This window comes from Naegleria lovaniensis (assembly GCF_003324165.1).
Source record: "Naegleria lovaniensis strain ATCC 30569 chromosome Unknown tig027, whole genome shotgun sequence".
NCBI lineage: Eukaryota > Heterolobosea > Eutetramitea > Acrasida > Naegleriidae > Naegleria > Naegleria lovaniensis.
The window spans coordinates 104,937-131,486 of record NW_025407849.1 but is presented as its reverse complement, the minus strand read 5'-3'; the positions used below and the strand labels follow the sequence as shown (position 1 = coordinate 131,486).

Below are 26,550 nucleotides of genomic sequence, written 5' to 3'. Positions count from 1 at the left end.
TCAAAAGAATAAAAGACTTTTTCAAACCACAAGTCATGCATTGTCAAAGTGTCAAGGCCACCACATATATGTACTCGAGTCCGTTCTCAGCATTTGTTCAGTGTTCTCGCTGAGTGTAGCATTGCCTAAATCTGCATGTCGCCAAAACTTGTCATTGGAATTTCAAAGAATGGGATCCAAGGAACGAGTCAACGAGTCGTTCCACATCCATGCATTATGATTTTCATTTCCAAAAGATTGTAATAACAACAACTCAGTCCTATCCTATCCTACTCGAGTTGTGTGGATGAAGAATGCATTCAACAATCGCTGCTTCTCAGCATCATTCATCGCGTATTATGGCCATGCCCAGTATTGGCGCCTCCTCCTCGACAGATTATCAATCTCTTGAAGATGATTCCACGGTTTTGATGGTTGGAACAACAACAGGAGGAGGCGTTGGTGGCCGAGTGGAATCATCTCTTGTTCAGAAAGAAGAGAATTTGATGATAGACTTGAAATCATCCTCCCCAACACCTCAACAACTCAACAACAACAACATGCGATCGTTTTGGTTCATCTTCTTTTGGCTATGTGCCTTGTTGACTCATCTCATCATGTCGACCAATCAAGTCATTTCTCGATATTTATTACATTACGGAGGAAAACAAACAGCCATTCAACCCTATACTTGTTATGTTTATCTAATTTGGGAGCATTGATCTTGTACACTCCTCGCATGCTTTACAAGTATGGTCGAGTGAGTGTCTTTGAAAATTGTAGGAATAACATTCGACAAGCAGGAGGATTGGGCAAGTTATTGTATCGACATCGAAAAGTCATGGGCATGTTGTGTTTGTATCAACTTTCCATTGTGTTTGGTTCGAGTTTGAGAGAATTTGCCACCTTCTTCACCTCATCGACCTATGTGCAATTAGTTCTTTATCTTCACCCTTCATTATTGTGTTTATGGGAATTTTGGTATTCAAAACTGAAACGTTTTCATGGTTTGATTTAATGACCTTATTCTTTACAGTGACTGGAGCGGTGATTATCATCTTGGCCAGCGCCACACGAGTGACTGAAGATGAAAATGGAAATCCTGTGGCTTATCAATGGAAATGGTGGCCAGATTTCTCACAAATTGGACGTGGTTTCAAATGGCCCAACGATTTCATTGGTATGATCATTGCCTTACTTTCAAGTTTCTTCTTTTCCATGAAATTGAATGCAGTGAACAAGTTGGCTCCATCCAAAACTGGTGAAGAGAAGCCTTCCATGAATGTCCATCCTTCATCGTATTCAATGAGTAAGGAAGGTTATGAAGCATCGAGTGCACTTGTAGTTAATGGTTCTGAAGATGTCGTGTTTGCCGTAGATCCATCCAAATCCTCATCATCATTATCTACGTTGCCAGTATTACCTTCTAGTCCTTCATTGAGAGAAAAAGTCTTGATGGTGGAGACTCAATCAAGTATGGCTCTTGTTTCTGCTCAATCGAATGGAGAATTATATCACGAGGATTCAGTCCTTATGGAAACCCAAAGTCAAGCTTCGGATGAATCGGCTCATTCAGGAGCTTCTATTGAGGCACCGTTATTGAGCTCACGATATCGAGTTGCTTTACATGATTCAGAAACTGCAACCACAAAGGAAACTCTTGAAGATCCTAAATCTATTGAACCACAACAATCACGGGAAGAAGAAAATTATGTTGCTCCAGAAATCTCTCCCGAAGACTTGTTCTACATTCAAAAGTATTTGCTGGTATTGTGGCCAATCATACCCATGTGCCTATATGAAGATTGGACTGTCTTTACCCGATACAACACTGTACGATGGCTCATGTTTATATGGTTCATGATTATGAATCGTTTAGTGGCCGCAGTGTTGGAATTGTGGTGTGCAAAGGAAATTGGATCATCGAATTATTCCATCATGTTCCCGATTCGTATTGTGATTGGATTGATTTTGTCATCGGTGGTATTGGGAGAATGGATTGATAATTTGGTTTCGATTTTAGGATGTTTGATTGTGGTGGCTGCTATTACTGCCTTTTCCATTAAGAAACATAGCAAGTAATGTACTTTGAGGTGGTATGTTCAGAAATAGGAAACGTCCATTCCATGTCCATGCCCTTGTATATTATGACAACAAGGTGTTGAAAACTTTGGATTCACTCTCCGTGAAATCAGTTTTTTGTCCTTAATAAAGGTTCCAATGATACGCTCTCGACATGGCGGGAAACAAATTTCGCGCCTCAGAAAAACGTTTATCAACAAGAATGAAAAAAAATGCATCCAATAAGCGAGTCAGTGATGGACCGCAGTCGGCATCATCACAACCAAAAGCAGCTCCCTCCTCATCATCAGTGATGGGCAATGATCCATACTCGATGATGAAAAAATCCGGATCTTTTAACGTAAAGGGTGGTATGAACGCTTCATTATTCGGATCTATTTTTCAGAAAGTGAATACAGCTCTGGACTCGAACATTGCAAAGGAAAATACAGCCACTCAGAAAACACAAGCTGAACTTTCATCGAAACAAGAATATTCTTTCCCGCAACATGCTTTCAATGAGAGGATTCCCATATCGAAAAATCAAACAATTGAGGAAACTGTTGATGAGTCTTCAAGCGATGAAGAAGATGACAGCATGGATCGAATCAAAACATTGGATGAGTTTGAAGATTTTTCTGGAAGTGACAAGGAAGATTACTCGCCAAATGTTGTCATTGTAAATAACACTAATTTGAAGTCACAATTCGGTCAACCAATAGTTACTAATCGCCCTAACAACAATTATACCAACTCTGTTGCTAGTAATAATAACCCTTCCAAGAATAGTTCCCCTTCGACTGTATCAAAACCAGAAACAAATTCTCAGGTCATCCACAACAAGAATTTATCGTCCAATTCTAAACAGCAACAACAAACGTCATCCACTTATCACGCTCCTCTTGCTACCTCTTCATCAATACATGATCTTGAAGATGTAGAATTTAGTGATTACGAAGATCATGTGTCTCATTCTGCTCAAGACGAAGATGATTCAGTAGTAATTGAAGAAGAAGAAATTGTTGAACCTGAAAAGTCATCAATTATTGAGGAAGTATCTATGCATGAACATCAAGAGGATGAGGAGTTTAGTGATTTCGAAGCTCCACATGAAGATTCTTTTAATGAAGAATTTGAAGATTTTCAAGGTTCTGACAATGAAAGCTTGGATGATTTTAATCCGGACGAATATGATGACTTTGAATCAGAGGACACTGTCCCTGCTGCGGCAAAACCAATTTCATCCAACGTCTCATCTTCCAAGATCATTAGTATTCCAACCTTATCGCAGCAACAAATCACACAACCTGTTCCACAAATGGTGACAACCTCCAAATCAATCACAAACAACATCGAAGTGAAACATGAACCAAAGAAAGAAGATCTACCTCCCTCAACGACTGCCATTATCACGAACGTGAAACAAGTACCATTGTTATCGGTAGAGAGCTCACTCAAACAAGAGACTCAAATGAACATTGAAACACAAAAAACAACACCTCCTGCTCTTAACAAACAAGCATCGACTATTGATGTTCGACAAGCAACATTACTAACAGAGGTAAAATCGCCAAAACTTCAGGAAGTTGTGTCCAACAAGGACACCTCTCCAAAAGAATCATCGAAAGAAGTTGCCAAGTCACTCCATGAAAAATCGACAGAAACCATTCAACCAAAACCTACTGTCGTCAATGACAAGGCAAACTCACAACTCCCTGTTCAACAAACTGAGCCATTAGTGATGGAACTACCTTCTTCCAGAAGTGTTTGTATTGGAACAGACCTTCATCAAAAAGCTGCAAAAAGTTCTGAAACAACCACGCAAACTGATTCGTCACTCTTTCGAACTCAGACTCTACCTCCAACTGATTCTACTCTTCCATTCCAACAACCACCTCCTCAACCTCACATGTACAGCCCTTATTTTGTTCCATACAGTTATCAGTATTATTATCCTCCTCCCGTTCATGTTTTCAGACAGCCACAATTTGCGGATGTGTATGCGAAACGGTTCGACCTTTCGCATCATCCATTCAATTCTTATCAATCAGCTATGAACTTGACAAAACTCAGTGCAGAACAAGTGTCACAACCACTAAAACAAGACAGCACTGCCCTATTCCATTCTCCTAATGCTAACACGAACAACACAAATAAGATTCCTAAAGAAATACTGAAACCCTATGTTCCCCAAACAAAAGAAATTTTCCAAAGAAGCGAGAAAGTGGATCAACAATACAAAACTCTACGAAATAGTTTATCCTCGTATGTGGAGAGTAACCATGTTGGGAAATCTCATGTTCGTGAGCAGCACGAAAGAAACTCTTACAATATTCGACGAGAATTGGATGAAATTAAGCACATTTTGAAATCCACAAAAGAAGATTTGAGTCATCTCCTTTACAGTAGTAACACTCGACCTCATTTCGAGAGTGGTAGTTCCAACAACATGACTCCTTCCTCTCCATTCGATGTCAACAACCATCCGTCATGCTCGCACGAACACAGACCTCGAGGATACACCACATTGGAAAAAACCAAAGCGTTCATGCATCAATGCAATCCTTATGCAACGATTAATTCGAATAATCCATTCCACAACTCACACCCTCAACAAGAGAATCCATCTGTCGTTCAATAGTTGAAAATTGAAATCTACACGTGTAGATCAGTGTGAACCTTAAAGTCAACTCGAACTATTTATTCACGACAGATTGCTTAAACCTCTCAATCCTCTCTTCATAGTCCAATAACCATTTTTTGAATGGTTCTTCTTCCTTTTCACTCACCACTTTACTGTAAGCCAGAAAATCCTCCAACATCTCATCCTCTAACTCGACACATTCTGTCAATCCATGAAATGATTCGATGGAAAATCGACTAAATAAATCCATCGCTTCAGCTTGCTCTTTCCACCAATTCTCAATATTTGTCATGGTCTCTAACCTTCCTCTCAAAGCAAGTAATAATTTCATGTTAAATTCAGTCAATTCTTTGGTTGAATATCTTTTAAGAGCATCTTCATGTTGGGTTCTTCCAAATTTGACAAGTGTCATTCCACTATTCGGATCTTGAATTTGAAACACATAAAAAGTATTTGGCACATGACTCGTCCATTCCAATTCACTCTCCTTAAATCTCTCAACATTATTTCGATGATGCAACACACATGAAGGACAATAATAATCATTGTTTGATATGATTTGAATGGGAGAAGGAGACCATTCTCGACCACATGGTTTCGATTGACATGCATGTTTCACATTGGAACGAAGTCCTTTGAATGGTCCCACTCGTCGCATTCTTCCTTCCTTGACAATTTCTAGAAACGAGTCATAATGTTCAGCTGTGGAAATTTTAGATAAGAGCACATCGGAAGAACAAGTTGTGGATGATGAAGAGGAAATAAATGAATATTCTTGTGAATGTGTTGTGAGTTGAGAATTCGAAAGGGTTTGGCCAGTATTGGAATGTGTCGATGAAAATTTGAAATCGGAAGAAAATGATGATGGAGATGTCACAACGGTTTGACTTGGTTGACTTGTGAGATCGGGATTAGAAAATGTTGGAACGGTCATCATTTTTTTATGTCTAAAAGTTCAAAGGCAATAATTGTCATTGTTTTGAATATCATTCATAACAATAAACTGCATTTTCACAAAATTCACACAGTTCGAGTAAACACAAGAAGAAAAAATTTTCGTTCATCGGAAAGAGTTTTTTGCTTACAAAAATATCATCAATCGTTTTAGACACCATCCTCTCTCTTGCTTGCCATAATGGACGGAGATCAGAAATCGATCCTATTAATAATAAGAATTGAGTGATTGTAAACAATCAAAAAAATGGAAATGATGGGCCAAGCCATTCCCATCGGTTGGGTTTCATCGTTCATTCCTTTTCTAAGTATTCATTCGTCCAAGTTTTACAAGAGAAGAACGAACGACAATCATGTCCAACGTGTTATTCATCACACATTCGGAAAAGTTTTAGAAATTCCAAGAGATGTTTGGTTTCATCACATTTTTGATTTTCTAATCGGAGGTGAATTTCATCGAACCAAAAGAATTTTAAAACAAGGTATATTTGAACACTTGATGAGATTTAAAAATCTTGATTTGGAATTATTATTTGAAAATTTAAAAAGTCTTCATCGATTTATTTTCTTGGTGAATAAGGAGTTGTCCATCAAATTGGTGGGAAATGTAAATTCGGTAGTAAAAGGGAGTTTTACTGAGGTTTGTTGTAATCAATAAAAGTGGTTGGTTGACTAATTTTTTGAATTTTCACTTTCAAAAAATTTACATTACTTGTGATATGGAACAATTATTATCAATTACTTCGAGAAAGGTGATAGAATCACTTTCTCTCAAAGAATTGAAAAGTATCTACAGCAAACTCAAGAAGGCTTTCCCAGCAGGGAAGAAGAATGATGTTGTTAATGATTTAATATCTTGCTACCCCTCTGACCAGTCCAACGAAATTACAAGTAAGAAAGAATTACTCAGAAGAATCAAGGATTTGAGAGTAGTTCCGGAACGGACAGAAGAGGAAGAGGTAGAAGAGGAAGTAGAGGAAGAAGAGGTCTCAAGTGAAGTGCTGTCAAAAAGGATTAGAGAATTAGAAGAAGAGTTAGACTTTATGCGTGATGAGGTTAAGAAAGCAAAGTCATCGGCCGAACGAGACATCAACCAAATCATGGTTGATTTGACTCAACAAGGCGCGTTTTCACAAAGGGATGTCTGTGATGACCAGCTACCAGCGGCCCTAGCTAATGGTCAACGAAATAGGGTTCTCGAGCTACTCAAGAGTGGGAAGAGTATTGATTTGAATCTATTTCAAATAGATTGTATGGCCGAATCTCTTGCCAACGAACGGGTGTCTACTGTTTTTGACCGTAACTCAGTCAGGAAGGAAGAAGTGGAGGAGTTTAGTTCTCTTGGAGCTATTTACAAGATTCTGTTGAAGAAACAGCTCAAGAATAAGGACGAAGATGAAGAGTTGCAACGGGCTATTGACTCAGTCGAGAATCGTGCATTTGTTCTCCTTGCGAGACAGAAGCACCAGCAAGCGGCAGAGATAATTAGTTCCTCTACACTCAACCCGTTGTTGAGAGAAAAAGCGGACCTGTTCTCTTGGGCGCTGAAAGCAGTGGGTAAGAGCGACAAAGATGCAAAGGTGTTGAAACAACAATTGAAAATCCCTACTCCAGAGAAAGATGTTAGCAATATAGTATGTCTATATTGTAAGAAGCCAGGTCACACTAAAGAAACGTGTCGCAAAAAGATGAGGGATGATGAGAAAGCCAATAAACAACGAGGCCCTCACAGTTCTCTCTACGAAATCCTTCAGTTTTTTCCAAGATACTCACATGGAAGAAATTGCCTTCAGGAAGAAGGCTATTCATTCGATTTCCAACAAGTGGAGACAATGGGAAATGATGGGTGCCAAAAAAGAGATTGTGGGTCTTTTGAAAGATGGGGTTCCAATTATGGTCAGCAAGTATTTCATCCCTTACTATGGAAGAGTAGATATATCTCTTTGGTCGAAGGAAGAAAGAGAATTTCTAACGGAAGAGATATGTATGATGTTATCTATTGGTGCATTGGAATTCTTCCAAGGAACTCCGAAGGTGGTGGCCAAGTATCGATTGGTACCGAAGAAAGGAAAGAAGAAATTCAGATTAATTGTGGATCTTCGTCCCCTAAACAAGTATTGTTTGGAGATCCCAAAGTTCAAGTACAAAACTCTGAGCAAGTGTTTGGATCACATTCGCAGTGGTGGGAAAAAGTTTTGTGCTACGTTCGATTTATTATCAGGATATCACCAAGTGAAGGTACGAGAAGAAGATCGAGACAAGATTGTGATCGAATTTATGGGTCATCTTCTTTGCTTCACAGTATTGACATTTGGATGGAATGGAAGCCCATTCTTTTTCACTCAGATAGTAGACGAAGGTGTTCGATTGTTAACAATAGAAGGCTATACATTGTCCAATTATTTGGACGATTTTATGGCTGTGTTATGTATCTCTTACTTAGATTCCTACAACAAGCTTGTTCGATTAAGCTTAAGGCTGGATTTTTATGGATTTGTAAGAGAACCTTCAAAAGGTTGTTTCAAACCTTCCTTAGTCTTTTTATTATTAGGAGCATTGGTAGATCTGAATTGCATGACTCTCTCTATTCCCGAAGAGGGTGTGGAGAAAATAGTTGCTCGATGCAAAAACCTCCTATCAAAAATGCACAGAGAGGAGGCCTTTTCCGCCCGAGACCTTGCCAAGTTGGCTGGCTCTGTTATGTCATATGTACACTGTTTTCAACCAGCCTTAATTGCTCTCAATCCCATTTATTCAAGAATTTTCAAGATGGTGGAGGATGGATGGGATACGCTACACCGTGTGAAAGACCACCAGTTATCGAACGCATTACAATGGATTCTTTGCAACATTCACCATTGGAACGGTCGATTATTTTCGTTTCCGTCATTGATCCACGAACTTTTTTCGGACGCCTCTTTATCCGGCTTTGGTGCTACAATGCCATTATTGAATTTTACCTTACACGGCTCTTGGTCTACTTATGGCATGGATCATATGCATATCAATGTTTTGGAAGCAAAAGCCATTTTTATTGCCATGGAAAAAATCGCTCCCCTTATTCAGGGAAAGTGTTTGAGAATTTTTTCAGACTCTCAAGTGATAGTGTTTTCTTTGCGAAAAGGTCGTTCCAAAAATTCCTTAATTCAAAGGATTGTGGAAGGTATTTGGAGAATAGTATTCCAATACGACATTCAATTAGTTGCTGTGGAATGGTTACCGTCGTCCCAAAATTCGATCGCCGATCAATTGAGCAGGTTGAAAACCACAGAAGAGATGGATTTCGGAGATTGGGAAGTAACCCCAGAGGCATTCGAAAGAGTTCAACATCAATTGCAGGTGAAAGTTCAGTTCGACCGTTTCGCCAGCAATTACAACTTCAAGGTTCCTCAATACATGGTGTGGAAGAGGACCAAGAGAGAACAGCCCGCAGATGCATTCAGTTGCTATTGGCCCAAGGAAGAGCTAAATTGGTGCTGCGTGCCGTTCAGCATTATCCAGAAGGTGCTAGAGCATTGCAAGCTTTGCCAATCTCAAATGATACTCGTTCACCCAGTATGGAAGACAAAACCCTGGTGGCCACTACTGCTGGAAGGCAAGGTTCGGTCAGTACCAATGTCTGGAATAGATTTCAGACCCTCTCGGTCAGGGAAATGCGAACCGCAAAAGAAAAGCTCTTGGCTATTAGAGGCGACCCTAATCGACTTTCGGATGACCAACTAACATCAGTTGGTGGACTAATTGAAAAGGCCGGTGCGGGTCGTGAGTCCACAAACACTACGTATGACAGTTATTGGAATCGATTTGTTAAATGGTGCGATGAGAGAAATATTGCAATACCACCCACAGAGATGGATGTTTACAATTTTCTGGTGTGTCTTTTTCTTAAATGTAGGTCCGGAAAAAATTGTAAACTGGCAATGTTTGCTATTAAGAAGCGATGTAATCAGTTCAAATGGATTGACGTGGTGGGTGAACATATTTCATCTCTAGTTGATTGCATGATCAACATGGCACCAGTTTCATACGAGATTGAACGAAACGAGTGGCGTATTATGTACATTGATATGTGGATTCTCGAAGGGTGTAACTTTGTCGACAGGAGAACTTATGTTTTTTATACGACCCTTATGATCATCGGCATCAGGTCCATGTTACGAGGATCTGAGTTGGGTAGTATTTTAACCTCCAATGTGGTAGAAATTAACAAGAACAACATTAACGGAATCAGAATTGTTGTGGAAAAAGTGAAGAATGATTTTAAACGAAGCAAGAAAGGAAGAGTCATCGAAATTGAGGCAACTAACTCCAGGAGATGTCCTGTCGTCTGGCTTAGGTTATGGAAAGTGTGTAACCCTCAAAAGTATTTGTTTGGTGACGACCTTCCCTTATCCACGGCTAAAATTTCGGACATTCTTAGATTTGTAGCAACCAGCCTTAAGATTTCGGGTTCTTTTTCTAGTCATTCCTTAAGAATTGGAGGAGCGTCAGAGGCAGCATTTGCTGGTTTCTCACACACAGCAATCCAAGCTCTAGGTGATTGGTCCTCCAATGCGATAGATGCGTATTTCAGAGCTGGATTCGCATCTGACAAGAATGTATCTCGCCAGATGGGTTTTTAGCGGTATCTATCCGTTTTACCAACCATCTTTCTGTTGATTTACAACAAATTCGGTAGTAAAAGGGAGTTTTACTGAGGTTTGTTGTAATCAATAAAAGTGGTTGGTTGACTAATTTTTTGAATTTTCACTTTCAAAAAATTTACATTACTTGTGATATGGAACAATTATTATCAATTACTTCGAGAAAGGTGATAGAATCACTTTCTCTCAAAGAATTGAAAAGTACCCACCCTCCTCCCAATCCACCTCTGAAATAAACAAACATAGTTGTGGCTTTCCACAACTCCCTCACCTTTGGGTGGGATGCCTCATGTCTCAACTTGGGATGCCTTATTGCATTGCAATAGGATGCCTCACTTTAGTGGGATGCTCTTTGAACTGAATTCAGTCCAAAGGATGCCTTGGCCATTTGAGCTGGGATGCCTCAATACATTGGGATGCCTTATGATTTTAATCATGGGATGCCTTATTGCATCGCAATAGGATGCCTCACTTTAGTGGGATGCTCTTTGAACTGATTTCAGTCCAAAGGATGCCTCATGGTTTACCATGGGATGTTTAATCAGCGCACGCTTAATAATGTCATCCTGTATGAGACTGATGCATATGTTTGTTGCATCTATTTGTGTTGTACTCTTGCTGAATTACAGGATAGAAAAGGTAATGTAAATCTTATTTATTCAACTATTAGACATGCGCACGCACACGCGGCGAAGAATAAATAATCCGTTTTACCAACCATCTTTCTGTTGATTTACAACAAACGATGAGAAGAATCAGATGAGATGCTTTGAAGATTCAGATCATGACATGATTGACTCGTATTGGCTTGGTGCTGTGTCCATGATACAAGTAGCTTGGTATTTCAAAAAGCAACAACAATTGCAAAAGTTACAATTAGTACGAGGTGATTTAACGCCTGAACAATGTTTGGAAATTGCCAAATTACAGTTTATTATGATTAGCGAAGAAAGAGGAGAATTTTCTCAATATGAAGATATTGTTGACTCTGACTCACTAGTTTCAGGATACGTTTCTAAAATGGATATCGAAACACTACAAAACGAAACAACCATGGAGGAAGTGAAAGAGAATTTTGTAAGACGCATTTCACACTTGATCATCACTACTGAAAAGTTTGAGAAAATGAAACGCAAAATGCCAACGTTATCAAGTTATGAATTATTCATGTTTAGAGCTCAAATCTGTTGTTTGGATATGATGAACGATCTTTATCTGAAAAGAGGCTCAACGCAGGTTGAGAGCTGTGGAGAACAATTTTATGTACATGAATATAACAAAGGATCATCCAATTGGAAGTCATTCTTTCCGTTTCATTCATCCAAAATCTTGAAAAAATTGCATCCAGTTGAGCATTTGAATAATTATCTTGCTGTCACAATAACTCTTCGCAATTATATTCATTTCGGAAGCACTCAATTTTCTCAACACTTACAATTTGTTGAAATTGAACTCTCTTTGAAAAGTGTGGATGAGATTGAAAATTTGCTCAAAATTTTTTGGAGCATTCAATCTTTCCAAATGTCAAGTATTTAACGTTAAAGATTGACGACGACTACTACTCAGATAATTTCGTTGAAAGTACAATGGATTCATACAAGATGTTTGAAAAGAATGTTTTGTCATGTCTCTCACGAAAAACTTTCCCAAGCTGTTACATTTAGTGTTAGAAAATTTTGAATGTTTTGAAGCAATTTTTCAACTAGAAGTCATCAATCAGTTATTGAGCTTGTACATTCTGGGAGCAAAATACGAGGTTATAACATACGAACCTATACAAATCTTTAAAGATTCGCGCATCCATAACATAACAAGGTCATTGTGCTTGCACAGCGACGACTTGATGTTGCAAGAATTGACCGTTCAAGCAAATATTCATCCTGCGAATGGCTTGACCTCATCAAGCCTCAAAGAATATTATGATTTGACAAGGAATTCTTTTGTCGTCAACATTTCTCTATCCTCTATTAGTGACTTTTATTCATGCTGTTATGAGTGAGAATTTGGCCAGGAGAGAATAGGTGCCGTAATACCAACTATCGGTCTCCTCAAGATGTTGAATTCAGTAAGGATCTCTGAAAGAATCACATCAGTGTGTCGTTTATGACGACGTTCAAAAATGTTTATTCTATTTCTGCATTGTAGAAATGCCATGCACGAAAGTTTATGAACGTTGTTTCAGGAAAACCAAGTCATTGTTCCTGAGAAACTGTGTGCGTTTATAAAAGATGTCCTTCTTTTTGACCTTATTTTAATTAACTGGAATTTCAACTGCTAACTCGCCGATATTCAACATTAAAACAAACTAAATATGAAACTGAAACAAGAGAGACACGAAGCCTTTAATGACATACGGGCAGTGATACAATTACATGATGATTTGACCTGGTTCTAAAATATCTTCGGTGACGGTCTTATGGGGCAACAATTTCAAATTGTTCACAAATACTTCATCAGCAACATGAGTGTCCTCTCCTAGAACTGTCTCGTTGGCAATTCTTGACCACCTTCCAACAGTTGATTTCCAACCAATAATTGATGACTTCACCAAGGCATGCTCTTTGACTTGAGCAGACTCGAAAAGAGTTGATCTGGTAATTCTAGCTCCTTCTCCAATAATTACATTATCCCCAAGGACAACATTTGGTCCAATCACTGCTCCTCTTCCAATCTTTACATTTTCTCCCAACAACACAGTAGTTTCATTGATTATTTTGTAGGATCCATCCTCTGGATTTTTGGCAAAGTGTCCTGAGTTTTCTCGCAAATGTTTTTCACTGTTCAAATACATGCACATTCCTGTAATATAGTCTTTTGGTTGTCCAATATCCATCCAGAATCCCTTCAAATCCATGGCATAGAGTTGTTTGTCACGAGCCATAAGAGGGAAAATTTCTCTCTCAATACTTGTTGGTCTCAATTCAATTCTATCGAGAACCTTAGTAGAAAAAACATAAATTCCTGCATTGATTCTATCACCCACAAATTGTTTTGGTTTTTCTACAAACTTTTCAATTTCTCCCTGTTTACCATCTTGTGTGACCACTACACCATACTTGCTTGGATCGTCAACTTTGGTAACCATAATTGTTCCTTCCTTTCCATGATTTTTATGATATGTCAATAACTCGTCCAAAGAGTATTCACAAATGACATCGGAGTTCAACACAAAGAAGTATTCAGTATCATCAGCGCTCAAAATGTCCCTAGCAAGAGCCAATGGACCTGCAGTTCCCAGAGGTTCATTCTCAACAGAGTATGTGATTTTAACTTGATACTTTTCTTCGTACTGTTTCATGGCATCAATCATTTCTTGTGGTTTGTAATTTACGGCAAGAACAATCTCCGAGCAACCAGCCTTCTTCAATGCTTCAATTTGATGACCACAATAGGCTTGTTGGCAAAGTGAATCAAAGGCTTTGCAGTGGAGAAAGTGAGAGGTCTGAGTCTGGTTCCGTAACCACCTACAAGAATGCTGTAGTATTTGAAGGAATTGTACAAATTTACATTATTGATAACAAGAGAGAAGAATTCATCATGTTCGGATAAAAAGTTTTTGATGAAAATTTCATCAAATCAACGGTATCATCCATCACAATAACAGTGTATATGATGTTTCATTTAACAATAGTATTGTTGAAAGAAGAGGCAACAACAAGACCAGAAATTTACGACGAATCACCACTCTCACACCTCCGAGAGAAGAAAAACTTACAGTGCCTTAACGGTCATTTTTTTCTGTTTGTGTTCGTTGAAACTGTTAAACTGTTACCCAAAATCACAACACGTGTCGTGGAACTTTTGAATGAGAACAACAATTTTATTGACACGGAACAAGATATGTGATTCAAATTGTTGTTGATGTTGACCTATCGGGTTGAAGTGAAATTTTTCATGTGTGATTGAATCAATGCTCGGTCGTAGAGGCTGAAGATGACTCTAGAATTCCGGTTGGTGATGATGCTGAAGTAGTCTCTTGTTTCTTGTTGTTGATATTATCCAACAATGCAAGGATAATGCCTTGTACATCTGAGGCATTGGTTGGGGGTGGTGCTGTATTGTTGGTATTGCCTCTATCGGATCTGTTGTTTCGGAAATTGTCATTTCTTGGACGATTATTGTTTGGTCGATTTGATCTGTTGCTGTGATAACCTTGGTTCGATCTGTTGTTGCTGCTCGTGTTGTTAAAAGATGATGGTATTTGTGGTTGTAAGGGTAAGGTATTGTTCAACATGGACGGTTGCATTCCAACAGTGCCTGGATAAGCCATTGTTGATGGTTGAGTGTTCAAGGTTGTTGGAAAATGTTGGTTGTATTGCTGATAAACAGATGGCACCACGACAGGTGTTTGAGAAGAATTGAGAATGAAAGAGCATACGTCAGTGATCGAAGTATCAGCAAAACCTTAATAAAGAGGAAAATAGGTAAATAATTATTAACGTTTGATTCCATTAGAACCATTAAATTTGATAAGTCAAAACTACATACCTGGCGATGTTCCATCCTGCATGATGGCCTTAAAAGAAACAATATTCTTTGCTTCCTCATGTCTTGCTGTGACACAAATGACGTATCTTTCATTGGCGATCATTTGGAAGAATTGAGGAGTAGCAAAGAAATACTCTCCTTGGTTGGTGTTACGAATATGAACATTATGATACATAAGTCCGTTCGATTTTAGAGTTTGCAATACAAAATTTGCATACTTCTCTAGTGATTGGTTGGGAATGTAAATCGGTACAGATGTTGCACTACTAGCAGTAGAATATGGAGATATGGTTGGTACTGTCGATAAGAGAGGGTTAACATTCAAGGACCGTTGTTGGTTGAGATCCATGTTTGCAGTGTTTGATGATGAAACATTTCCGACATGATCACGTTTGGTTTTTTTGTTGTTGCTATTACGACCATCCCGATTTCGATCATTGCTTCTGTCTTTGCCGTCTCTACGTCCATCTCTGTCCCTATCCCTAGAATCTAGTTTTCTTTTGTTGTCCTGACTCTTCTTTTGAGAATTGTTTGGACCTTTTGCCATCTGTACATCTATTCTTTTAGAACAGAGTTGAGTACCAGATAACGTTGCGATGGCCTTTAAACAACTCTCTTCATTATCGAATTGAATGAACGCATAGCCTGGATGAAGACGAATTTCATCCACGATTTTACCACACTTGGAGAAGGCTTCGTACAGCTGTTCCTTTGTGGTTTTAAAATCAAGATTACCAGCAAATATTCTATGACGAAGACCGGATGGAGAATCAACACTATTGGTGTTGCTACCAGTGTTTCCGCTGCTGGTTGTTTCGGCAGTTGTTGAAGATGGTGGTGATGATGGAGAGTTATTGCTACTCATAATGATGACTTAGACAAACTACAGAAAATTAATGTGGTTAATAGAATGATGAATCCGAATTAATTGGCAGATAATGTTTTAACGTAATTCTCAATCTATGTAGATGATTAATGATGATGATCAGGCCTTTCTGTTCAAACCGTTGATTTATTTTTTTGGAGAATGGAAAAATTTACAACAGTGTGTTGAAGCTAAGTTTTAATGGTTAGCTTTATTTGTAGCCCAGCATTGGACCTAATCTCTTCTCAGCATAATCCATATCTTTCCAACTCTTTCTCTTCATATAATCTTGGACTTGATCCAAATTAATTTTACCAACAGCAAAGTATTTGGCTTCTGGGTGAGCAAAATACAGACCACTCACAGATGCAGGAGGCCACATGGCTAAACTGTCGTCAATCAACTTGATTCCAGTTCTTTCAGTAATGTTGGCAATTCGCCACATTGTTTCCTTTTCAGTGTGATCTGGTTGAGAAGGATAGCCAGGTGCTGGTCTAATACCTTGATATTTCACTCTCAAAAGATCCTCAGTATCAAACTTTTCTTCAGGTGAATATCCCCAATAGTCTTTTCTCACAATTTCATGCAATAATTCAGCAAATGCCTCAGCCAATCGATCAGCAAGAGCCTTAACCATGATTGATGAATAGTCGTCATCTTCTTGTTGATACTTGGCGGCAAGCTCTTCAGCACCGAAAATGGAAACAGCAAATTGACCAATGTAGTCATTCAAGCCAGTGCTCTTAGGAGCAATGAAATCAGACATACACAAGTATGGCTCGTCTTCATTTTCCTTTTCAGCTTGTTGACGAAGGCCATAGAAAGTGCCAATAACTTTCTTCTCTTCTGGAATTGTTGGATCATAAATTTCAATATCATCCACGCTCTTTTCTTCATTGATATTTGCAGGATAAAATCCAACAATACCTCTAGCAACTAGTTTCTTATTTTCAATAATATCCTTCAACATCTTGGTAGCACTGTCGAAGAGTTTCTTTGCTTCTTCTCCAACGTCAGGATCGTTGAAAATCTTTGGGTATCCTCTGTGTGGATATTTTCCTTTGATTTGCCAAACGGAGAAGAATGGAGTCCAATCAATGTGAGAAACTAGCTGATCCAATGGGAAGTTGTCCAAAACTTTTTCACCCAAGAATGTTGGAGCTTTAACTGGTGGTTGTTTTTCCCAATCGATGGCAAGTCTTTGTTGTCTGGCGTTTGCCAATGTTTGGAAACGTCTTTCGAGTAATGAATCATAGTGTTCATTTCTAAGTTCTTCATAGAGCTCGTTGATTTCTTCTACGTATTCTTCCTTCAAATTCTTGTCTAACAAGTTGGAAACAACGACAACACTTCTACTGGCGTCCAAAACGTGAATACATGGCTGTTCGTATTGAGGACAAATCTTAACAGCAGTGTGGGTTCTAGATGTAGTAGCACCTCCAATCAAGAGTGGGCATGTGAGACCAGCTTTTTGCATTTCCTTAGCAACATGACACATTTCATCCAAGGAAGGAGTGATTAATCCAGACAAACCAACAATGTCTGCTTGTTTTTCTTTTGCTTCACGAACAATGACTTCTGCATTTACCATGACTCCCAAATCAATGACTTCATAATTGTTACATGCTAGCACAACTCCTACAATGTTTTTACCAATGTCGTGCACGTCACCCTTAACGGTAGCTAAGAGGACTTTTCCATGAGATGAAGTGGTGGCTTCTCCTCTTTGACGACGTTCTTCCTTCTCCTTCTCCAAGAATGGGATCAAGTATTTGACTGCCTTCTTCATGACACGAGCACTCTTAATAACTTGAGGCAAAAACATTTTACCAGAGCCAAACAAATCACCAACCACATTCATACCATCCATGAGAGGACCTTCAATGACCTTAAGAGGAGAGCTGGCCTGTTGTCTTGCCTCCTCAACATCTTGGTCAATATATTCCACAATACCCTTAACCAAAGCATGCTTTAATCTCTCACCAACGGTTTGTTCTCTCCATTTGAGAACTTCCTTTTGCTTTGGTCCATCAATATCTTCTCCAAGGGCTTGCTTTTCTCTCAGCTCTTGAGCAAATGACAACAAATTTTCAGTTGCGTCTGCGCTCTTGTTCAAAATGGCAGCTTCACACAATTCCAAAACCTTTGGATCAATTTCATCATAAATTGGCAATGCACCAGCGTTCACAATACCCATATCCATTCCTTGTTTAATGGCGTGGTACAAAAAGACGCTGTGCATGGATTCTCTCACAAGATTCAAGCCACGGAAGGAGAAAGACAAGTTAGAAACACCTCCAGAAACTTTGGCATATGGAAGATCAGTCTTAATCCTCTTAATTGCCTCTAAAAATTCAACACCATAATTATTGTGCTCTTCAATACCAGTGGCAATAGTAAGAATGTTTGGATCAAAGATAATATCCTCAGGATTGAATCCAACCTTGTCAACCAAAATTCTGTAACTTCTGGTACAAATTTCAACCTTTCTGTCAGCGTCTGCAGCCTGTCCCTGTTCATCAAAAGCCATAATTACAACTGCAGCGCCATACTTTTTAACTTTCTTTGCCTTTTCAATAAAATCGGCTTCGCCTTCTTTCAAGCTTAGAGAGTTGACAATGGATTTACCCTGAATACACTTCAAACCTTGCTCGACAACTTCAAATTTCGAGCTATCAATCATGATTGGAATTTTAGAAATTTCAGGTTCGCTCATAATTAAATTAAGGAATTTTCTCATACAATTCTTAGAATCTAAAAGACCTTCATCAAAATTGACATCAATAACTTGAGCACCTGCTTCAACCTGATTTCTGGCAATTGATAAAGCATCTTCAAACTTGTTTTCTAAAATTAATTTCTTGAAACGAATACTTCCTGCAACGTTACATCGTTCCCCAATATTGATAAAATTGGAGTTCTTTGTGTAAATCATTGGCTCCAATCCAGATAATTTCAAATCATGGGTTGGTTGTTGAGGCTTTCTGATATGTGGAGGCTTGTATTGAGCTGCCAATTCTGACAAGGCTCTAATGTGATCTGGTGTTGTACCACAACAGCCACCAATCATGTTTACAAGTCTTTCATCAAGAAATTCTTTCACTTGACGAGCCATTTCTTCTGGAGTTTGTCTATATTGACCCATTTCATCAGGTAAGCCAGCATTTGGGTATGCATGAGTGAAGCATTCTGCAATGTTTGACAATGCACTAATGAAAGGTTTCATTTGGACTGTTCCCAAAGCGCAATTGAGACCCATACAAACCATATTACTATGCATTAAACTAATGTAGAAAGCTTCAGTAGTTTGTCCAGATAATGTTCTTCCTGTTTGATCGGTAATAGTACCAGAAATAATAATCGGAATATCAGCATTATTCTTCTCTAGATAGTCCATACAAGCATATGCAGCAGCCTTTGCATTCAAGGTATCAAAGATTGTTTCAATCAACAAAATGTCAGCACCGCCATCGACTAAACCACGAACTTGTTCAAAGTATGCCTCATACAAGTCATCAAATGAAATGTTTCTGAATCCAGGGTCTTCCACACTTGGAGATATGGAAGCAGTCTTATTGGTGGGTCCGAGAGCACCTGCAACGAAACGAGGCTTATTCGGAGTGAGTTCTGTGTATTTGAGAGCAGCTTTCTTTGCACATTGAGCTGCACAATAGTTCAAACGATAGGCAAGTGATTGAGCCTGATAATCGCCTTGTGAAATAGTTGTCGATGAGAAGGTATTTGTTTCAATAATATCAGCACCGGCTTCGAGATACTTTTCATGAATTTCAATAATGACTTCTGGTTTGGTAATGCAGAGAATGTCATTGTTACCTTTCAAATCGCAAGGCCAGTCTTTAAATTCCTCTCCTATTTATGTTTGATGGAGACAGTATGGATGAGAGCGAATAGTAAAAGTATTGAAAGTGTGGATATCATAACATAATAATAATACAGAACGATATTCAAGCAATCATTCAAGTCAAGATTATTTCAAGTAATAATGATGATGATAAGTATTGGTGTATTGTTGTAAATCACGAGAAAAATGTTCCGAAGCGAATGAGAAAATTAATCCATGATGATTAACTCACATACCTCTAAAATCAGCTTCGCTGAGTTTGTACCTCTGAATCATGGTACCCATAGCACCATCGATGATGAGAATTCGTTGCTCAAAGAGCTCTTGAAGTTGTTGCCGAGTTAATAAGCCCATGTTGAGAGTGAGTGAATTTTTTGAATGCAGCGTGGTTGTGCCGGTGTTTTTTAATTGTGACGTGCAGTGTTGGAAAGCTGGAATTTCAATGAAGTCAATGAAGCATCAAACAACAGGAGAATATTCACTTCCAACAGGATATTCTTGATAACTAAAATACAATTCTTGCCAGAATCAAAACAAAGTAAAGCTTGCAATCATGACAGGATCGTCACGCAAGCCATGAACAAACTCTGGCATTGAAATTTTACCTCTTTCGCTTTTATCGAGCCGTTGGAAGATTCTGCGACACTTCTCAGATAATTCCTTATCTTCTACAAGAAAGTCTTGTTCTGATTTGATGGAATTGTCTGAGAGTTGGAAATTTCCAAATGTGAAATGAAACAACTGCGAGAACTCAAAGTAATCAATGTATCCATTGCCGTCTAGAACAGTTGTATTATTGGGGTGGAATATTTCATGACCACCACAAAAACTTCCAACTACGAACCTATGTCATAAACTTTGAAAGCAAAATACAGCTTCTCCTCAGGGGTACCATTCACACCAATATTACACGCAATCAAAAAGTCTTTGGCGTCAAAAAGGCCATTCCCATCCTTATCTAACACATCAAAAATATGATTCCACATTTGCAAATGTCCTCCATGTGTTTTAATATTTTCCTCAACAAAATCTTCCTTAATAACTTCTCCTGATGGATATTCCGATAGAAAGACGTCAAGGAAGTCTCGTACTTCTTTATCCGATACTGTATTATGGTCATTACAACATCGGTCTGATCTTTGCAACATTTACTTACAACCACTAATCTTACGATACTCTTCGAGCTGTTCAGGTGGAATATGTATCTTTGTTTTTGAGTTGCCCATTTTTTTTAGAAACTCTCCATCAAAGCCTTATTTACGTTTAGCCTTAATTGAAATACATTTGGGAGTGTTTAACATTTTCGATTTTTAAAGTTGGACATTTTCATCAATGCTTCTTCCAAGAAAGCATCGTCAGTGTTATCCTCAGAAGAGAAAGTTATACTGTCATCATCATCATGTTCGCCCTCCTGTGAGCCCAAGAGCCTTCTTTCAGTGGCTTTATCCTTCGCATCTTCTTCAATTGCTGCAAGTCGTTCAATTTCATCAATATCCATCTCTAAATCTTCAACGTCTTGTTGAAGATAGGTTTTATAGATGTCTTCATCTTTGATTGGCTCACCAGTTATGGTAAACATGTCAAACCCATCGCTTCCATCTGAATCCGTAATTCGCCTAAGAGTTTTTAGAGGATTTTCGCCAATGATAGAGCTTGTATTGTCCACTAATCCAAGCTTTTCCTCGACGGTAGGAGACGAAGATGGCTCAAAGGGTCGCTTAATAGTTTTAAATCGTGAAATGTCTCCAATTGGATTGATCATGTGTTTTTGTTTGTGATCTGGATTTATCCAATTCGAGTATCCTTTGGAGAACACAAAAATTTCCTCTTCTTCGCTCAACTTGGAAATTTCAACTTCAATAGGAGAAGTGTTTTTTTGAATGATTTCTGGAGAACACTTGTCAAATTCGATAACATATCTTGTCCACTTTTCATCCATGTCGTTATACTCTTCCATAGGGCGTCTCACTTGTCTGAAATGTTTTTTAAACACATATTTTGCAGGTTTCTTTGTGATAAGTAAGTCAGAATTGGAGTTATATGATGATTGCTCCGGGTTTACAGTCTCTTTTTTCTTTTCTTTCAGTGCATGTAAGCGTCATGGACAGACACTCTTTCTTTTTGGTGTGGCTTGAATTGAGAAAGTTCATTTCTATTGTTTTTTTCTTCCGAGGTTGACGATATTCCAAACTCATCCCTCTTAGGCTTGTGATATTCGGCATAACTCAATAAATTCTCTCTCTTTCTCTCCATGTTTGTTTGTTTAATTTTTGAGAATACATGCTGCATGGCCATTTCATCATCATTATGTTTCAAGCAATTAAAATTTAAATGAAATGTCTTCATTGAGTAGAAGTGAACATGATTTTGAAATATTAAAAAATTCGTCCTCCCATTTGCATGGTTGTTTCTACATTTTAATGGTAATAATTTATCATTGCAATGATGACTCGGAGCAAGGATGTTGAAATTTTTGTTCCAAAGAAGCCTTCCAGCCGTTACGAAATTGATATCCAAAAAAAATTCATCTCTGGTCCTTCTCCACATTTTTTCACAGTAGCGATTCAACAAGCTGTCAAAATCGTATGTGCGAAGTACACGCCAATCAGATCTCTCCGTAATCATCAACAACATTACTTGATCTTTTAAAAAATCAATATTGATTGTCTCTACCAATTTATCATCATCTTCATCATCAGCAGCAATACACATACCATCATCATGCTACTAAGTACCACACTAGCTCTAGATGTTCTTCAATCCTATTTCTATGCTCTGATTGGTCCATTGGGATGGTATGCCAACTCGTTTGGATTCTCTACCTTTGACTTGTATTTAATGTCTCTCTTCTTTATCATGTTCTGTCCAATGTCTGTCATTCCACTCTTGTTTTTAGGTGTGAGAGCTCCGTACGGAAAGTTTGCATTGCCCAACGCCAAAGTTGAAAACAAGGGACTCGAAGGATCTTCATTCAATCGTGCTGCCATGAATTTTTACTCCAAGTTTGATTTGGTTGTGTCCAATGGAAAATTAGCATTTGCATTCCAAGAAACATTCTCATTGTTACTCTTCTGCTTTGTGTTGTACAAGTATCCAATTGATTTATTCCACTCCAACAACAACAATACTTTTGAAACGGTACAAAAAGTGATTGCATCCTTGATGTTTTTGACACATTACGTCCATCGAGCTTTCATCTTTACATTGGTGAGAGCTCACAGCATGAGTGCATCCTCTCTTTCCATTGTCCTGATGGCCAGCTCGTTCTGTGCTGCCAATGGCTATTTGAATTCTAAGGGTATTTGGGTCTATCATGTACTTCCTCCCATTCCGAACCCATTTCCTTAATGCAAATTATGGTCATGGCATTGGGAGTGGTATTGTACGTGCTCGGATTTTACATCAATTACCAATCCGATGAAATTCTCATCCGATTAAGAAGGCAAAATGATTACTCGGATTCTACAACACAATCATCCAAGACCACAAATGGTGCAAAGAAAAAGTACTTTATTCCATATGGTGGGTTCTATTCACTTGTCAGCTCTCCCAATTACCTAGGAGAGTTCATTGAATGGTTTGGCTATTTTATATTTATCCAAAATCGGTTTGCATTTTTATTTGTCGTTTTAACTCTGAGTAACCTTCTGCCTCGTGCGTTGCAAACTCATAACTGGTATTTGGAAAAGTTCGGTCTCGAATATCGCAAGCTTAACAGAAAGGCCTTCATACCATATCTATTATAAACTTTTGAACACTTGATCTTTGATGGAAATACTACTTTGCTTTGGAAATGTTGCATTGAGAAAATTTACATTTTTCGCAAGTTTTGGAAAGGGTCTTTTTTAGTGGATTTCTTTTCTTCGAGAGACGTGGACATTGAGAACGTTGTGAACAAGACACGTTCAGTGCTGGAGGATCGCTCACCAACAACATCAGTTCCGACTGGCAACGATATTGAATTTACTAGTATGGTATGAAGTCAAGTTAGCATGTTTCTATTTTACAGTTTTTGAAAAAAACAGACAGAAACATTATTTCGCATTGCAACACACGAAGGAGAGCCACAAATTTTACAATATACGATCTTCTTGTTTCGCTCGTCACACTTCGATTCAACGACTACTATTGGGCAACTTACTTTGAAGATTAATTTCTTAGAAAAACAAACTGCATCATTATTCCAACAACACCACAACTATCAACAGAAGAACAACACAATAACAAAACAACAACATCAACTAGAATCATCCTAATCGAACCTTCTCTACTTCACAAAATGGGTCAAACCACCAGTGCAGATGTATTTACTTCTCGCTCGGCAGGAGTTTTAAACATTATTCCAGAAAATGTTTGGGAACGACAAATACACATGCGTAATACCAACGTGAAAGTGAATACCAATCCAGAAGAGTATTCCATTGTTCTCAAAGATGGAAAGCTGAAAGATCCCAATAACCACTCGAGCACTACCACGAAACGAACCACAAAACGAAAAAAGAGAAGACCTCGTCCACCACCCGCCAACACCACCGTAGCGTCCACCGAAGGACGAGCCTCTACTGTAGCCCGAAACACATTACCCATACAGGGATCATCGGAAGAGGCACGTTCTTCCTCATTATTGAACAACACGAGTAACAATTATGGCTTGAATCAAGTTCCAAAAGTTAAGCCACTCCCAAGACGAGCTAAAACCATATCATCATCATCCTCTTCGGCCCGAGAGGTGATTAGGAATGAGGCCGTTACAGATTTTCCCAATGAAAACGACGAAGAAACCTTTGATCAACTCATAGAAGCAACCTATCAAGAGACCTTAAACAAATCGCAACCACAGCAGCAACCATCACGTGGTAACAAGAGACCTCCACTCCCTCATCCCGTTCTGTATTCACCTTCTCAAAATCCTCAGCCTGTGCGTCCTCAATCATCGACTACTGAAATTTCAAATACCCAACAAGAAGCAGAAAATACTGAAGATTCCGTTACGCTAAGAACACCACGTAGAAAAAGAGTACCAATTCCAAAGAGGCCTTCCATCTCGTCTGCATCGACGCTCCTACAACCATTCCTCAACCTCCTCTTCCGCCCTAAGCAAACATAATGACAACATCATTCAAATCTCAGATGAAGCCAATAGGCATGACATATTTAGTAAGACGAACAAGAATTCTCATCAATATGAGGATCAAGATGTTGAGGCAAGTAGTCACAGAGCTACCTCTCAACCTGGAATTCGATCGTTTGCACCTTCTGCAATGACCAAAGATTCTACCAATGCAAGAAAGATCTTTGGTGTGGGACAAGCACTGCATGAGGAAGAAGATGACGATGAAGAGGCTGCTGATATTGACGATGAAAACATTGATGAAGAAAATGATGACGAAGTTGATGAAGAGAACGCTCATACCACCGTCTCGTCACCAAGAAGTGGAGAATTGACTGGAACACCTCGAAATCGCTCTCAAGATGCAACTAGTTCACAACCAGGTAACGAAAGTGAGCAACCAACGAGTAAGGTTGTTATTATTGATTTTGGTCATCAAACCACTAAGGTTGGATTTTCTCATGAAGATCGTCCTCGAGTAGTGATTCCATCATGCTACAATATTGAAGAGGATCCACGAAATAACAATCAGAAAACAATCAAATTTGGTGGCACCATCTCATTGCAACAGACTATTTGGTTTTTCAAAAATGGAAAGTTCACTTTCTCTAGACACGACGAACAAGGAAGAGAAATCTTTGTTGCCTTTGTTAGATACATTGCAAAAGTATTATTGGGACTTCAAGATGCCTTCAAAGGCAAAACAGTGATGATTGCTCTGCCTTATATCTTTGGCGAGGACAAGGACCAAATGGTCATGTTATGTGAAACATTCTTCCATCCTTCTATTCAAGCTAAAAGTTTGTTCTTGTGTGGAACACCATTATTTTCGTTCATTAGCGCAGCAGCGAATCACATTACTGACAATAGAAGCACAGCTTTGAGTGTGACTGTTGGACATGGAATTTCTCAAGTAATTCCTATTGTGGATGGATGTCCATTTTCAACATGTGGAGTGTCTTCTGTAGTGGGAGGAGCATTGCAAGGAGAATATCTTGTTACTTTAATTAAGAAAGAAGTCGAACGCGAAGGTGTAACTTTGGATGACTCTCTCATTACATATGAAAGCGTTGAAAAGGAAAAGATTACGAATTGTTCACTCGTAAAGTCATTCAGGCTCAATAAGAAACGACCTAACGAATGTAAGGCTAAATTCTTCAAGAAGACAATGAATCCAGTGAAGGGTGTGATTGAACATGTACTAGATCATCGATGTTTGTGCCCAGAATTGCTTTTCACACCACGTTTGTATGAGAAGGGAAGACCAATTGTGAGGAGAATTAGTGATGCCTTGTCGGCCAATGCAGACTCTGCTCAGTTGTCTTCCACAGAAGAACCACCAGTGTCTGCACAAAATGGATCATCAACAACCTCTAATAAGGACGAAGAAGATCCATATTTGGGTGTTGTTGCATTGATTGAGAATTGCTTGAAGAAATGTCCCAAAGAATTTCACGAACTTTTATTATCCAACGTGGTTGTGTCTGGAGGACCTTCTCAAATTAGAAATTTTGTTGAGGTATGTTGTGTGAGATTTAATTTTCTCTTTCAATGATGACGGTTTTTTGCTAATGATGTTACCCATTCAGAGAATCCAATATCAACTTAAGAAAAAAAGCACCATCGTTGCTAATCCCTTATCAATATCAAGGAAGACGCTCCTCCATTTGATTTTTCAGTTTGGTATGGTATGGTAAGTACAAGTATGCTCATTGAGATATATGTCAAACGTGTTTGTATACATTAATATTAATATTAACAGAGCTTTCTGTCAACCTCAATAGATATTGACGGAAGAGAATTAGAAGGGTTACATTGCAGAGTTTTGCTTGAAGAGGCTAGAATGGAGCACTACACATTGGATGATGTCATTATTTCAAGAAGTTATGTTAGTTACTGCTAAGGTTGATACCACATACGACTATTTGGATATATCTACTTATT

At 38.6% G+C, this 26,550-nt stretch overlaps 13 protein-coding genes across 13 annotated transcripts; 7 read left to right on the top strand and 6 right to left on the bottom strand.

Moving 5' to 3' along the window:
* Nucleotides 1-338: 338 nt before the first annotated feature.
* On the top strand, nt 339-701 carry C9374_006313 (uncharacterized protein; the record flags this gene model as incomplete). The annotated part of the gene is made up of 1 exon (XM_044696160.1): nt 339-701. The coding sequence occupies one exon, from the start codon at nt 339-341 to the stop codon at nt 699-701; it is 363 nt and encodes a 120-aa protein (XP_044547004.1).
* Nucleotides 702-948: 247 nt separating this feature from the next.
* Nucleotides 949-2,061, top strand: C9374_006312 (uncharacterized protein; the record flags this gene model as incomplete). The annotated part of the gene is made up of 1 exon (XM_044696159.1): nt 949-2,061. One exon carries the CDS (start codon nt 949-951, stop codon nt 2,059-2,061), a length of 1,113 nt encoding a protein of 370 aa, XP_044547003.1.
* Nucleotides 2,062-2,263: 202 nt separating this feature from the next.
* C9374_006311 (uncharacterized protein) lies at nt 2,264-4,681 on the top strand (the record flags this gene model as incomplete). The annotated part of the gene is made up of 1 exon (XM_044696158.1): nt 2,264-4,681. One exon carries the CDS (start codon nt 2,264-2,266, stop codon nt 4,679-4,681), a length of 2,418 nt encoding a protein of 805 aa, XP_044547002.1.
* A 55-nt stretch (nt 4,682-4,736) lies between these two features.
* Nucleotides 4,737-5,621, bottom strand: C9374_006310 (uncharacterized protein; the record flags this gene model as incomplete). Its single annotated transcript, XM_044696157.1, has 1 exon — nt 4,737-5,621. One exon carries the CDS (start codon nt 5,619-5,621, stop codon nt 4,737-4,739), a length of 885 nt encoding a protein of 294 aa, XP_044547001.1.
* Nucleotides 5,622-5,885: 264 nt separating this feature from the next.
* Nucleotides 5,886-10,260, top strand: C9374_006309 (uncharacterized protein; the record flags this gene model as incomplete). Its single annotated transcript, XM_044696155.1, has 4 exons — nt 5,886-6,278; nt 6,391-7,876; nt 7,941-9,022; nt 9,130-10,260. 4 exons carry the CDS (start codon nt 5,886-5,888, stop codon nt 10,258-10,260), a joined length of 4,092 nt encoding a protein of 1,363 aa, XP_044547000.1.
* Nucleotides 10,261-11,040: 780 nt separating this feature from the next.
* C9374_006308 (uncharacterized protein) lies at nt 11,041-11,817 on the top strand (the record flags this gene model as incomplete). The annotated part of the gene is made up of 1 exon (XM_044696154.1): nt 11,041-11,817. The coding sequence occupies one exon, from the start codon at nt 11,041-11,043 to the stop codon at nt 11,815-11,817; it is 777 nt and encodes a 258-aa protein (XP_044546999.1).
* Nucleotides 11,818-12,649: 832 nt separating this feature from the next.
* On the bottom strand, nt 12,650-13,591 carry C9374_006307 (uncharacterized protein; the record flags this gene model as incomplete). The annotated part of the gene is made up of 1 exon (XM_044696153.1): nt 12,650-13,591. One exon carries the CDS (start codon nt 13,589-13,591, stop codon nt 12,650-12,652), a length of 942 nt encoding a protein of 313 aa, XP_044546998.1.
* Nucleotides 13,592-14,188: 597 nt separating this feature from the next.
* On the bottom strand, nt 14,189-15,634 carry C9374_006306 (uncharacterized protein; the record flags this gene model as incomplete). The annotated part of the gene is made up of 2 exons (XM_044696152.1): nt 14,189-14,685; nt 14,770-15,634. 2 exons carry the CDS (start codon nt 15,632-15,634, stop codon nt 14,189-14,191), a joined length of 1,362 nt encoding a protein of 453 aa, XP_044546997.1.
* A 211-nt stretch (nt 15,635-15,845) lies between these two features.
* On the bottom strand, nt 15,846-19,850 carry C9374_006305 (uncharacterized protein; the record flags this gene model as incomplete). The annotated part of the gene is made up of 2 exons (XM_044696151.1): nt 15,846-19,504; nt 19,733-19,850. The coding sequence occupies 2 exons, from the start codon at nt 19,848-19,850 to the stop codon at nt 15,846-15,848; spliced, it is 3,777 nt and encodes a 1,258-aa protein (XP_044546996.1).
* A 174-nt stretch (nt 19,851-20,024) lies between these two features.
* Nucleotides 20,025-20,722, bottom strand: C9374_006304 (uncharacterized protein; the record flags this gene model as incomplete). The annotated part of the gene is made up of 3 exons (XM_044696150.1): nt 20,025-20,275; nt 20,341-20,601; nt 20,653-20,722. The coding sequence occupies 3 exons, from the start codon at nt 20,720-20,722 to the stop codon at nt 20,025-20,027; spliced, it is 582 nt and encodes a 193-aa protein (XP_044546995.1).
* A 68-nt stretch (nt 20,723-20,790) lies between these two features.
* Nucleotides 20,791-21,453, bottom strand: C9374_006303 (uncharacterized protein; the record flags this gene model as incomplete). Its single annotated transcript, XM_044696149.1, has 1 exon — nt 20,791-21,453. One exon carries the CDS (start codon nt 21,451-21,453, stop codon nt 20,791-20,793), a length of 663 nt encoding a protein of 220 aa, XP_044546994.1.
* A 764-nt stretch (nt 21,454-22,217) lies between these two features.
* C9374_006302 (uncharacterized protein) lies at nt 22,218-22,844 on the top strand (the record flags this gene model as incomplete). The annotated part of the gene is made up of 1 exon (XM_044696148.1): nt 22,218-22,844. One exon carries the CDS (start codon nt 22,218-22,220, stop codon nt 22,842-22,844), a length of 627 nt encoding a protein of 208 aa, XP_044546993.1.
* A 931-nt stretch (nt 22,845-23,775) lies between these two features.
* On the top strand, nt 23,776-26,509 carry C9374_006301 (uncharacterized protein; the record flags this gene model as incomplete). Its single annotated transcript, XM_044696147.1, has 4 exons — nt 23,776-24,502; nt 24,627-26,125; nt 26,258-26,299; nt 26,369-26,509. The coding sequence occupies 4 exons, from the start codon at nt 23,776-23,778 to the stop codon at nt 26,507-26,509; spliced, it is 2,409 nt and encodes an 802-aa protein (XP_044546992.1).
* Between the last annotated feature and the right edge of the window lie 41 nt (nt 26,510-26,550).